Source organism: Microchirus variegatus (assembly GCF_963457635.1).
Source record: "Microchirus variegatus genome assembly, chromosome: 4".
Lineage (NCBI taxonomy): Eukaryota > Metazoa > Chordata > Actinopteri > Pleuronectiformes > Soleidae > Microchirus > Microchirus variegatus.
Window position 1 is genome coordinate 23,540,893 of NC_139805.1, and position 13,312 is coordinate 23,554,204.

The following is a 13,312-nucleotide window of genomic DNA, read 5'->3' on the forward strand; positions in this document are numbered from 1 at the left end:
GAAGCCCTAGCCTGCTAGATATTTGGTACATATATTTCAATGTCTCTTTATATCGCAGCCATCAAAGACATCAAAGTGCCTATGGTGCCCTTTAGCCAAAGGACGAAGTTAGCTACAAGTCTACACATAGTTAACAAAAGGCTTAAGGCCAACGGTTGACGTTGACTGTTTACAAATCACAGTGTAACAAATAATCCTGTACCAACCACCTAAACCGACCCCATACTAAACCCCACATTGGCTCCTACAGTGCTTCTTCAGTCCACCACGACAGCATTTCCTAGAGGCAGGCCAGTGACAGTGACAAAGCCTTACTTCTTCCTAATCCGGCATTGATTACTGTGGCTGAGTGGAAATGATGATCAGGTGTGGGGTCCTGCCAGCTTCCCCAGGAAACCCCACAGCCAAAACCGAGCAACAAAAGAGGAAGTAAAGCCGCCAAAATAAATGTATTCTCCTTTAGAGGAATGAAGTACATTTTAACTATGTTAGTTGTATTTTTTTCTAGTTTTCTGAATGTGTTAATACTGCATATTATGCACTCAGGATATATATATATATATATATATATGAATACACACACACACACACACACACACACACACACACACACACACACACACACACACACACACACACACACACACACACACACACACACAACTCACCCTAAGTGCATAACAAAGAATAAAGACAAATAAACTGAACTTGAGCATAGTACTTGAGTAACCAATGGGCATTTCATTTCTGCAACGTCTGCTCTGTTGTCATTTTGATCAAAAGCTGTGGGGAAACACAGACAATTCTGCCTGTGAGATGAGCTCCCCCTGTTGGAATAAAAAAATAAATGAATAATGACATAGTTAAACAGCAAAGTAACAACAAGAGACATATAGTAATAATAAGACAATAAAAAGCAATTACTCATTACTGTGTGCCATTTACTAGACACACAAACTGTAGTTTTAATGCTGTTGTTTTATGAACGTCAGACATTTTAGTTGTGGTGGTGCATGCATCACTATATGTTACATTAAATTCAGGATTATTTAAGATAACAGTTAACTTTGCAAGGAAGGACAGAGCATTTATACGACTCCACCACCGCCTTGGTGGAGGTTTATGCTCTCATAGTAATTTCTCTGGTTGATTTAATGAATTAATTTGATCTCCTGCACCTTTATAGCTTTAAAACTAGTTAATACAGCGCATTCTTAGTTATTTTCTTATTTTACACCAAGGTGTTACGCACATATTCCCAAGTATTTAAATTGGTTAGATTAGGATGGATATATTTTTGCCAATGCATTTACCACTTAACCGTAAACCAAATAGTCAATTATCACATAGAAAGTAACAGATCCTTTTAGTATTTTTAGTTTACGATAAATCCATCTGTCAGCATGTTACCTGTGCTCGGGACAGATAAATAACACATCTCTGGCTACATTAATGGAGAACAGTTTATTGTAGAGTTCAGTGAAACACATCGGGACACCACCATCTTGACATGTGATCTCAAATTCAACAAAATTGAATGACAAAAGGAAAGAAAAAAAGAAAAAACTAACTCCCAGCAACAGAAGTATTTGGTATAGCGGGTTAAGTGACATCATACTGACATTTCACTGTTTAACCAACCACTTGCACAGTGGTCACCGTTACATTTACCACAATTTACATCCACCACGGGGCACACGGGATGACTGGCTCTGATGAACCAGCTTTAGCATGAGCAAAAAAAAAAAAACATCTTATCCATCCACTTGCTTGAACACTAGATGAAAAACACAGATGGTCACTGTTGAAAAATCTTCTTTTTTTATCTTAATCATGATGTTCTTTACTTGCTTGTATTGCTGAGATGACCAGATGAAAAATATGTGGCACTGAATATTCTATATGTACAGTGTAAACAGTGTTGAGAAATCATTCTTTATCCAATTCAAGTTCATCAACTCGATCACTAACGCTGGATATAACAGGATTTGTAGGTTAAACCTACTGTATTATAGCATCATACTTGTAAAAGTACTTCATCGGCTACGTTTGTCGAGCTTGTATCACTATGAAAATAATAATTACTAATTATTAGTCTGACATTTAGCTGCACCGTTCAGTGGTAAACTCGCAGTACTGAATGTACTGCATAAAAAGTCCTTGTTGTATTTGCACACGTGGACAAACAGGAACAGTCGACAGTCTTGAAGTCACCGTGATCCTGTCATACCGCTCATAATAGTGCAGAAATCACGTAAATAACATCATTAGGGCATTATGTTGTGATTTCTCAATTACTATAAACGCCTAATGCCTAACTACTTGAGTGTGACTGACTCACAGCAGCCTCATTATACCACAATATGTGTGATTTCAGGTTAGCAGTATTGAATAATTCTACATCATTTTGTCAATAAATCCATTGCGTCTTTTTGACCAGCAGATGCACTACGAATATAACAATTTATTATTATTATCTTCATAAGAACATACAAAATTCAAATATTTGAATTTGACTAATATTCCCAAACACTTTTTCATGATATGTGACAGCATTTCAAAATCTGGTCTATTATTATTATTTGTGTAAAATGTAAAATGCATGTTTTTTAAATAAATCAAGTAAAACACTATTATCTGTATATTTTATTACTCTTTGTAAAGTTACTATTGAGGAAAGTTCCTACAGGATAAGTTCATAAAATGGTTACTTTTGCGTGCAGAATTGCTCACTGTTAAAAGTGGAGCCATAACTGAAAATCTTCCCACACGATATTGAGGGATATTTTTACTTGTAGGCGAAGAAAACACTTAAAGAAACAGCTACAGATATGAGGAAATAAACGTATTTGTTTCCTTGCCGTGTGACAAGTATTCAAATCAATTCCATCTCTGCGTTTCCAGCTCAAAAATAGGCTAAGGATGTGGTTTGATTTAGCTTAGCTTAGCTTAGCATAGAGAGGAAATGACGAGAAATAGCAATAATAACTGAGGCCATCTTGATGATAGCGATTCCTCTGAGTCCCAATATTGGGGTTGTTATGTTTGCAGTAATAAATCCATGTATATGGATGTATTCTTATGTATTTCCCTTGTTATCACACAAGTTTGCCTCTATCTCTTTCAGGTCTTGTGTGCTAAGCTAGTAAACTAGCCTTCTGTCGTTGTACTGAACGCACTGATGAAAAACAAGCGTATTTCTCCAAATCATTCAAGAAATGATAAACACAGGAGCCTGATCACTAGGATGTCAGACAGTTAGGTTGAAAGGCTTTAGAACCTGTGGTCAAAAGCCACGAGCATGGCTTGAGCTGATGTAACGTCTTCCTGGAGTCACTGAGGCACAACTTCCTTCAACGAGGCCAAGGCTGAATGGATGCGGACATGAAGCCTGTTTTCAAAGTCATAGCCTGTAAAGTCCTCCTAGAAACATTAGAAATAAACACCGGGAACATTTAATACAGTATGTATACTGTATGTGGTCAGGCATTAAAGCTAGCTTTTCTTACCAATCCTACAGGCATTTAAGCTAGCCTTTCTTACCAAGACTACATGCATTTGAGCTAGCTTTTCTTACCAAGCCTACAGGCATTTAAGCTAGCTTCTCATACCAACCCTACGGGCATTTAAGCTAGCTTTTCTAACAAAGCCTACAGGCATTTAAGGTAGTTTTTCTTACCAAGCCTACATGCATTTAAGATAGCTTTTCTTACCAAGCCTACAGGCATTTAAGCTAGCTTTTCTTACCCAGCCCACAGGCATTTAAGCTAGCTTTTCTTACCAAGCCTACAGGCATTTAAGCTAGCTTTTCTTAATAACCCTACAGGCATTTAAGCTAGCTTTTAATACCCGTTTAGCCATGACCTCTGCTTCAGTGACATACGACTCTCTGACTTCTGAAGACTATATGGTCATGTGTTGCATAAAGCTAAAGTAGGTAAATCACACATAGGTTGAAATTAATAGCTGTGTTCATTACAATACGACTGAATTTAAATGATTACTGTGTGAATGTTTTACCTTAGCTTGAAGTAGCAATGACCTTCCCTTTCCTACCGTCTGGATTGGGGGGGAAAAAGACAGAGGGTTACAACTGAGAATGTCATCAAATACGAAAATATGAACACTGTGAGCAACAGACTGACCTCAGGTTGTGCAAGGAGTATACATCCCAGTTCATACACTGCATATGGTTGAACATACGAGTTGACCTGCCGTCCGTACTCGTCTCTAACAGCCAACTGGAAATACTTGATGACGGAGAGAGTGGACACAAAAACATTTATCAGCGACGTTACCAGTGCAGATCACATGCTCCGTTCGGTGCGTGATACAGAAACGATACCTGGAGAGCATCCCTCATGTTTCCATGGCATTTGTGAATGGCACCAAGAAGCAGATGTTTTAATCCTCTGCACAAAGTGTCATCTAAATTCTGTAACACTGAACACACACACACACAGAAGGACATCAGCTCATGCGCATACAGCACAAATGTGGAAATTATATATATGCAGGTACAAATCATGTCGGTCACACACACACACACACACACACACACACACACACACACACACACACACACACACACACACACACACCTGGTTCATTATCTGCAGTTTAGATGAGGAGCAGTTCGGAAGAGCTTTCCACAGGTAAAGCACTTCGATGACACCCAGGATGCATAGCTCTTTGGTGGGCGAGATCTTCCTCAACCTCTCGGCCTGAAGAATTATGTTAGGAAGAGAAAGAAAATGTGAGACACATTTTGTTATAATAATAATTGTATTTATATTGCACGTTTGAAGCTTAAGCAGAAAGTGCAGTCCAGATGGGAAAAATCATGCCAAACTAGAAACATGCACACTTCATAGTTTAAAATCCAATCACCTGTAACTATAGCAACAACATTTTGTGACTTATTATAATATAAATCCACTCGCTTTTGTTTGTGTTTTCAGTTTTGTAGTTGCTTTCTATCCTTGTTTTTAATTCTAAGGTGTTTAGTGAATGGCAAAACTGTAGTGTAAAGCAGCTAGAAATGCGCTATACTGTAAATACAGACTATTCACCATTATCTAAGCTGCTGTAAGATCTGCTTAACAACTTAGTAAAGATCTATTTTAAATGAATTAAATTAATAAATAAAAAAGCGATGCAAAATACAATAAAATAATATGCTAAAAAACAAAAAAAACATAAACGGAGCAACATCTGAAGCTGTACCCACCCTTCTGACAGCAAACTGCTCTATCTGGTTGTTTTTTCTCTTGAACAGCCTCTGCACATCTTTAAAAACCCCACCTGCTCCCTCCAGGTCACCAGATGCACCCTGACACACTGGAAAACAACAGACAAAGACAAAGATAATGGAACACAGAATCAAACACAACAGCGTAAACATTTGCTTGGCGTGTGTGTGTGTGTATGTGTGTGTGGGTGCGTCAGACTCACCGCCAGTTAAGTAGGCGTAGTAGCATTGTGACCAACGTGACTCGTTCTTCAACCTTTCAAACGACCTGTATGCGTCCTCAAAATTCATCTCGATCATGCTACACCAGCCTGATGAAAAAAACACACCAAGCACCACAGAATAGAATCAGTCCATCACTGCTCTGTACAGTATGTGTCTGTGAAAATGAGAAAACCACTCATACCAATCTCATAGAGACACACATGCTGGATCTCTCTTTGGTCTGATGCGAGCTCTAAAGCATCATGGAAACAGGCCAGAGCACTGTTGATGTGACACTGTGGACACATGAGAGAACATGTCAACACATATTAATTATGTTAGACACACAACACGACCATGCCAGGCATGTGCTGAGTGACAGAAAAGTACATACTGTATCACACATATTGTTAATTACATGTGTTTGGACAGTGGTTTCTAAACTGGATTCTCCTCAAAACCTAACAATTACATGAAAAGGTCATTCAATGGTGCGACTGCAGATTAAAGGAGCCCTCTGCTCACCCAACTTTTTCCCTCCCAAGTGCGTCATGGAACTTCTACTACATGTACCAGAAAGGATTTTGCCATCAACATCAACTGTCATTGATTTTTCCGTCAGATTAAAAGATTCAAATCGATTAAAGTCTGTGCGAGGAGGAGCCGTTGTTCTCCGTTTGCGTAGTAAGCTTTTGCCTCACAAATGCCTGCTCTGGCTTATTTGTCCATTTGGGGCCATAGACGGTACATAAAATTTGGCATAGTCTTCCTTTTTCTTGCACCCATGACACTCTTTACATGCACTTATTGACGTTATAAAGTAAGAAGTTGGCTTGCTTTCCAATAAACTGAGTTCTTCTTGCAACCAGTGGAGTTTCACTTTTAAAACTGGAAGATTTCCACCATTTTTATTAGTGCTGGGCAAGTTATCGGCGTCAACGTTAACGCATGGCGCGTTTCCATGACGTCTGATCGTAAAAAGACTTAACGTCATGTTTATGTGACTCCCGATTGTTAAAATGAGTCTCGAAAGTAACGCTAAACTTTAAAAACAGAGGCACACATATGCAGTACACAGGTATACACTGGTTATTTGTAGCACTGCTTTTTCGTTTAATAAAACAGACCGCTCCAGTTCGACTATAGCCACGCTAATGGTGCTAAAGGAGCTAAAGGAGCTAACGCAGCTAACTGGTAACCAGTAACACCGGTAACGTGCCCAGCACTAATTTTGATATATTGTCTATGGCTCGGGCTGCAAGATGGCCGTCTCCTTAAAGCAAGGCCCTTTCCGAAAGTAGTTAGCGCTAATATTATACCTTATACAAACATGTTCATGGGTAGTATATACATTTTCTGCCTTCTATGTGTTGCACACTGTACCTTTAAATCGAGTAATTATTTAAAGTTGCAGCTACTTAGCGAGCCGCTGGTGGTACATGTACGTACCTCTAGCCTCTGAACCCGTCCTTTAAAGAACATGAAGAGTGATGAGTTGGGGTAAACCAGCGACTTCCTCTGCAGAATAGCTTTGGCCTCCAGTAAACCTGCGTGCGTGTCAGTGCCGTCCAGAGCAAAGAAGGGCAACACTACCGTGTGGTACCACAAGAGGGCCAACCTGAGAAAGACAACAACAGATTCTCATGAGACCTTTAAAGTGAATGGTTTTGATGCTGCACTGACTTATAGGTGGGTGATTCCTCCTTCATTTTCACTGACGCTGAACGCCTGCTCATGCTCTGTATAACTCAGCTGCGTGGGAATGTATAATAACTGAGTCTTTCAGCAAAATTACATTGTGTTGCTTTTAACACAAATACCATATGTCCAGGTTTAAACACATTTCTATATGTAATGTTAATATGATGACACATTCAATCACATTCTACTAATGCTGCCATCAATCCATTTCCAACTGCAGTCTGCTGATGAAGAGAATGTGATATGATTGAAGGCTCCAGAATAGCAAAGCAATCCACTCCGTTTTTCAATTATTAATAAAAAAAATATCTACAGTACAGCAAAGAAGATTATAGCCTATGCATAATATATAACATACGGTAAATAAAGGTAGATAAATGTAAGCAACAGGAAGTGGGATCATGTACACATATATATAGATTTGTAATACTTTGCATATACATTGTGTAGACAAAAACACCTGGCCATCACTTCAACTATGATTATTATATCAATGTTCTGCACATATTGCATACTTTTGTACTCATGATTCATTGAAATATAATATCATTTTAATTTGGAACTTTGCACAAACAGGCTCATTTGCTCTATTCATTGCCATTGGTTACATGGTTTCACTTGCATGTATAGCTTGCTTTTATCTCATATATTTTCAATTTCTTATTGTTAATTGCTGCTGTAACAATAATTTTATTTCCCCAGTTTGCTATCCATCTACCTACCTACCTACTGTATATCCATCTACAGTATCTACTGTATCCATCTATCTAATCTATAGCTGCATTAATCGATTTGGCCACTTGATGGCACTGTAGCAGTGTGTCATCAACCCTGAAATAGTGCATTATCACCCTACATTTGAAGGTTATGGCAGTGTGTTTTCCTCTAACACATCCACTTGATTAATTCAAGTGCAACATTCACTCTTTATTAGTGAGATATTAGAGGCAGATGTTTGCACACAGAGTGCTCTCTCTGAGTCCACAAACTCCTTTATTTCTTTCTTTTAAAGTGAAATGCTCTATGTTCTCCCACCAGCTTCTCATTTTGACTGGTGGAGGACAGATAGACGCAAACCTGAGGAAGTTGAAGGCCCTGAAACCAAAACAATCAGCTGAAAGCCACTAAAATACTGAGGTGATAAAGATCCATCATTTATTCTGAATGTGTTCATGAGATCAGCTTAAATCAACCATAACACCGTGACATTATGATGTATAGGATGAGCCTATACTCACGTAGCTAGCGGTGCCTTCATGTCCTTGCTCTCGCTCGCATACATGAGAGAGGACAGACCCTGGAGTCGGTCGCCGGGGAAACCCAGCAGGTTGATGATCTTGAGCAGGTGCGGCGGCACCATGGAGATGCACAGATGGAAGAGGCCGTAGCCGAAGCTCACGGAGCCCTTGAGCCGGTCCAGGGCCTCGGGCGTGACGCCGTTCTCCACCGGTGCATTGTGGTTGGCGTTGTCGGCCGAGAGGGAGTCCTGGCTGACAGAGGACCGTCGCTGACAGGCCTCCTGAAGCTGGCTGATGTCACTGTGGCACTTATTGTACATTTTCCAGGCCTTACGCAGAATCCAGCCTCCTTTGATATATGCTGGAGTAGGAAACAATAGGAGACATGATTTGTGTGTTTATGGAAATCATAGTTTCTTTTAAAGCTGTAGTGTGTAACTTTCAAATATGAATGAATGTCTGTTACATTGCATTGAGTTTCAGTTCTGCATATTTACCTTTTTATAGCCTTATTGTTGATATTTTTTTATATTGTACATTCACAGATGTGAACATGCACATTTGATACTGTCAATTTCCCCTTTGCGGGACCATCTTATCTTTTGTTCTGATTAAGCCACGCGACTTTCTCCGTGTTCATCAGTATAGCGTTCTTTTGTTCTCTTGCCCTAAGCTACATTGCCGTGCTGCAAACACACAGGGAGGGATGCAAGACAACAACAACACACCAGCTCTAGTAAAGCCAGGAGGCTCCGTACAGTTGGACTAGGGCTAAAAACACAGAAGAAGCACCAATGAAAAGGTTTAAGAAGTGGATTGTACTGTTAAAAATAGACATGGATATTCAGTAGTACTTCCCAATTCTATTCTTGTATCATAATTTTAGCTTTGTGATCATTCGATACTGAAAATGCATGCCCTAAACCACTGCCATTTTTTTTTGCATTTCCATTAGGAATAGTACCAAAATAACCTGCCCTACTATTCCATTTGTTGGCTCCCTTTCTTTGGACTACCAGAGTAAAATGGTACAGTAAGGTCAGACAAAGAGAAAAAAGTTAACGCCCACAGTCTATTCTCAAACAAAGCTTCTTGCGTCTTGTTCAGACAAACAGCCATGTCCTAGCTTTGTCGCGTTCAATGCCGCTTGTTGCTGTCGCACACTGGTACGACGCCACGCTACGCATCTCGCTGATGCCCACACAACCGTCTACCTAAGTACAGGTACCGTTCTCGGTCGAAACGTAGACCTGACACAGCTTTACTGTTCCAAACCACACTGTGCTATACCAAAATGAACTGTACCATAATGGAAACACAGCATGTTTGTGCATGAATGCGTCAATATCAGCTGCTGCTGTTCCTGCACCATGCAGCTCCAAGTGCTCTGGATGGAATCCAGACATGTGACATTACAATAAAAGACAGATTTTACATTTTTTTATTGTAATAATTTTGGTCATAATGACAGGATAATAACTGTGTATGAGAGGAGTGGGGGTGGTGGACGTAGGTATACATCATGTAGATAAACTGGCATGGTTTTGGTAAATATTCAGTATTCAGGAAGGTGATAAAAACTGGAGTGGAAAAGCTACCGCTATCTCAGGACCTGTGCTAAGGACATACAGCCACAACATTCTGGCCTTTTAAGAAGTGCAGTGGAAAAATCGAGTTATGAATTATACACTTATGATTAAGTTTGAGTTCTCTGTAATGTCTGCTAATGTCTGGAGACACCGATTTAAAGATGTTGATTACCAGAAAGCTCCTGTTTGACAAAGGAGAGCACGGCGAGGTACACCTGACAGTCTGCGACAATAATCTGTCTCTGAAGGCGGTCCACGACAACAACGCCCGACCTCTGGGAGTCCATCTGTAACACATACACAAAACAAACAAACAAACATTCAATAATCTACCTGTTTACCCCTCAGGCTGAGGAAGAAGAGGTTTCCTGAATGAGCTGGAGCTGCCTGAGTGAGTGCCGCCACACTGCTCATGCAGTTTGTTGATTACATTACACAGAGGTATTAATTCAATCTGGGGGTATGTTTGGCATGATCTCACTGCCTTCCTGCATCATTAGGCCTGATGACAATGGTACACAGTGTTATTATCATCTGTGCTGTCGTCCGTTTTTCAGGAGATATGAACAACAAATGAAATCTCAGTAAAGAATTGTATAACTCCATGTCATCACTTTATTCCATGCTATTGTCCGAGTATGGTATAGTTAACCCTTTAACATCGAGCGTATCGCAGGTGCACAAGCACACTTTGCATTCACCGTAATTACACAATGGTTTCTGCCATCGGAAAAACAACGGTTTCTGAAAGCTGAGAAGTTGCCAATGTGTGGTTATTAGGGTAATTTCACTCATGTTGTTTCAGGAAGTTGGCGAATCAGCGTCTGAGATACCAGAGAGGACAGAATTGGAAAAACGCCTGTGCATACATTTCCATTTTTTTGCCTGCTTTTGGTCATTGAAACAAAAATCCAAATGAATGCGCAAAAGTCAACTGCAGTGTTTTTCTAAATAAAGCCTTTTGTTTTTCTTCATTTTAAATTGTTAAACCAGTAATTTAACATGCAGTAAATTGCAAATAACAGTCAGATATTGAAAGTTATTCTGGAAAATATGCAAAAGAACAGTCACAGGACATTTTCTGGCCCTTTTATGGTTCATCAGCAAAAAAAAAAAACTCTCGACAACCAAACACAACCTCTCCACACTTTCACCAAAGCCCCATCACGTCCACTTACGCTCTTCTTTATCTTGTTCCTGATTGTCTCGATCACTCCGGCACTGTCGCTCTCACACAGTTTCTCAGTGGTCCTCAGATCGTCACAGGCCGTCTGCATCTTCTCCTCCTCAAATGTCATCATGGCATTCTGCGAGGGGAAAATGAAGGAAACGAGGAGACGTTAAAAACCACAGCCCCTGGTTCGCTGATAAAATAGTATATGTAAATTAATTCAGAGAGGTTCACATAGTGAGGATCTCCTCATACAATATATCAATAACATTTAACATTCTATCATAAAAATGATCACTTTTCCAGTAAACACAGCCCGTGTCATATCAGACTAAAATTATGCACAACAAATCTATATTTAAGCCGATTTCCACTCCTGCTGTGGGAGCGAGCGAGTGTTACGTAACGGTCTTTAAAAAAACAGGGCAAACAAAACAAAGAGCTCTTCTTTCTCTGCATAACAATGAATGGAGAGACACGGTGACATCTGCACAGCTGTGTGTGACTGGAGCTGCAAACACAGAGTCGGAAAATGTTTCCTGTGATTTGGCTCAAACTTCAGGAGAGGAAATAATCACACAAACAGTATGGCTGAATAAATCTTAATATCTTTAAAAATCCATGTGCAGTACAATGAAGTCACTTTAACATTCTGGCACCTAAAGCACCTAGGGTTTTTCTAATTTTGGCCACACAATTGGATCAATGACTTAATCAGTTTGAGTGTTCTTTTAATCACTAAAACATGCACCATCGTTTTTCCAGCTTCTTAGATGTGAATATTCTCCGGATTCTGTGCTCCACATAACAGAGAAATCATTGGAGACATTTGAGAACATCATCAGTTTGAGGTTTGGGAAACACAGATAGACATTTTCTGGACACAAAAACGATTCATTAACAACTAACAGAGAAAAATAATCAACACATTAGGCAATTAGGGGAAAAGCCTGTTAGTTGCAGCACCATCACACGTTAGTCAGTCTCTGTTATTTGGAACACAACAGTACCTGTTTACTTTATGTCTGGTATATGAAAAGTGTGTTTCTGTACTGATATTTGTACGGCTAACCTCCGTTTTAAGGATGAAAGCTCCAACATGGATGCATTAAAACACTGTCACGTTATATAATGATTCAAATTTCACACACACCGTTACAGCACGAGCGTCTATTTTTGTGTCGCTTGTTGTCAGCAGTGTACAAACACGATAAAATAGGATGTAAATGTCAATAAAATAAAGTGCCCTATAGTAGCTTTGTCTACTATAGGGCAATGCTAATTTTTAATAATCTAATCTTTTTTGCCCTCCTGCATTTAATTAATCCCAGTTCACTAATGAAGGTCTTCCATGATGATGAGATGTCACCCCCCCCCCCCCCCCAACTGCCCTCAGGGTCATTTAGCATCTGGGGCGGAGGATGACATCATCATCTCAGGCGTCCATACAGGGGGCAGCGTGTGTGTGTGTGTGTGTGTGTGTGTGTGTGTGTGTGTGTGTGTGTGTGTGAGTGTGTGTGTGTGTGTGTGTGTGTGTTGTCAGTGATGATGGGTGCAGCATTATAGTAATGTGCTTCTCTCTGCAAGAGCAATGCTGCAACATGCAGTTTCCATTATGTTAATGGATGGAAAAGCAAGGAAGAGGACGACGGCAGTGACAGTGATGCAGTCAGTTTGACACATCAGGTCATACTGGGTCATTAAAAAAGATTGTGTTTTTGTTTGTTTTTTTATTTCCTGGAGGAGGAGGAGATTAAATGAGCTTGAATCCAAACCTCGCTCCTGTCGTGCGAGTTATATTTATAACCAGTTTTTTTTTTGGATTCTTTCCTCAACACAATCTCACATTTCATCGGGCATTTTTTCATTGGATCGCTTTGTCTTATGACATCAGAGAGAGGAAACTCACCAGGAAACTGACAAAACTGGCACCGAAGCTCATCAGCGGGCTCTGAGTCCTAGAGAGAAACAGACACAATAAAGTATAATTACGATAATCGTAATAAGATTCACGCTTTGTAAAGACACATCACATGCATAACTGAGAGGAATCTTAAAGATTTTCAAATCAGTTGACATCAATAACTATCCTGAGTAATGTTAAATGATTTAATAATCAAAAAATAAATCAAAAAATGATTGATAATTTTAAAGCACG

The 13,312-nt window shown here is 39.7% G+C and overlaps 1 protein-coding gene across 5 annotated transcripts; it reads right to left on the reverse strand.

Moving 5' to 3' along the window:
- Positions 1 to 3,333: 3,333 nt before the first annotated feature.
- Positions 3,334 to 13,111, reverse strand: LOC310925448 (tetratricopeptide repeat protein 39C-like; the record flags this gene model as incomplete). 5 transcript variants are annotated; one of them, XM_083887411.1, is made up of 13 exons in its annotated part: positions 13,064 to 13,111; positions 11,162 to 11,290; positions 10,156 to 10,267; positions 8,395 to 8,755; positions 6,905 to 7,073; positions 5,658 to 5,751; positions 5,455 to 5,562; positions 5,231 to 5,340; positions 4,598 to 4,724; positions 4,346 to 4,443; positions 4,146 to 4,250; positions 4,021 to 4,059; positions 3,334 to 3,423 (listed from the first exon to the last, which is right to left on the reverse strand). In XM_083887411.1, exons 1-13 carry the CDS (start codon positions 13,094 to 13,096, stop codon positions 3,334 to 3,336), a joined length of 1,575 nt encoding a protein of 524 aa, XP_083743537.1. In that variant the 5' UTR covers positions 13,097 to 13,111. The 5 variants fall into 5 exon arrangements, with proteins under 5 accessions (XP_083743537.1, XP_083743535.1, XP_083743536.1 ...); XM_083887409.1 differs by having other exon boundaries at positions 10,156 to 10,270; XM_083887410.1 differs by having other exon boundaries at positions 4,346 to 4,428; positions 4,586 to 4,724; positions 10,156 to 10,270.
- Positions 13,112 to 13,312: the final 201 nt, after the last annotated feature.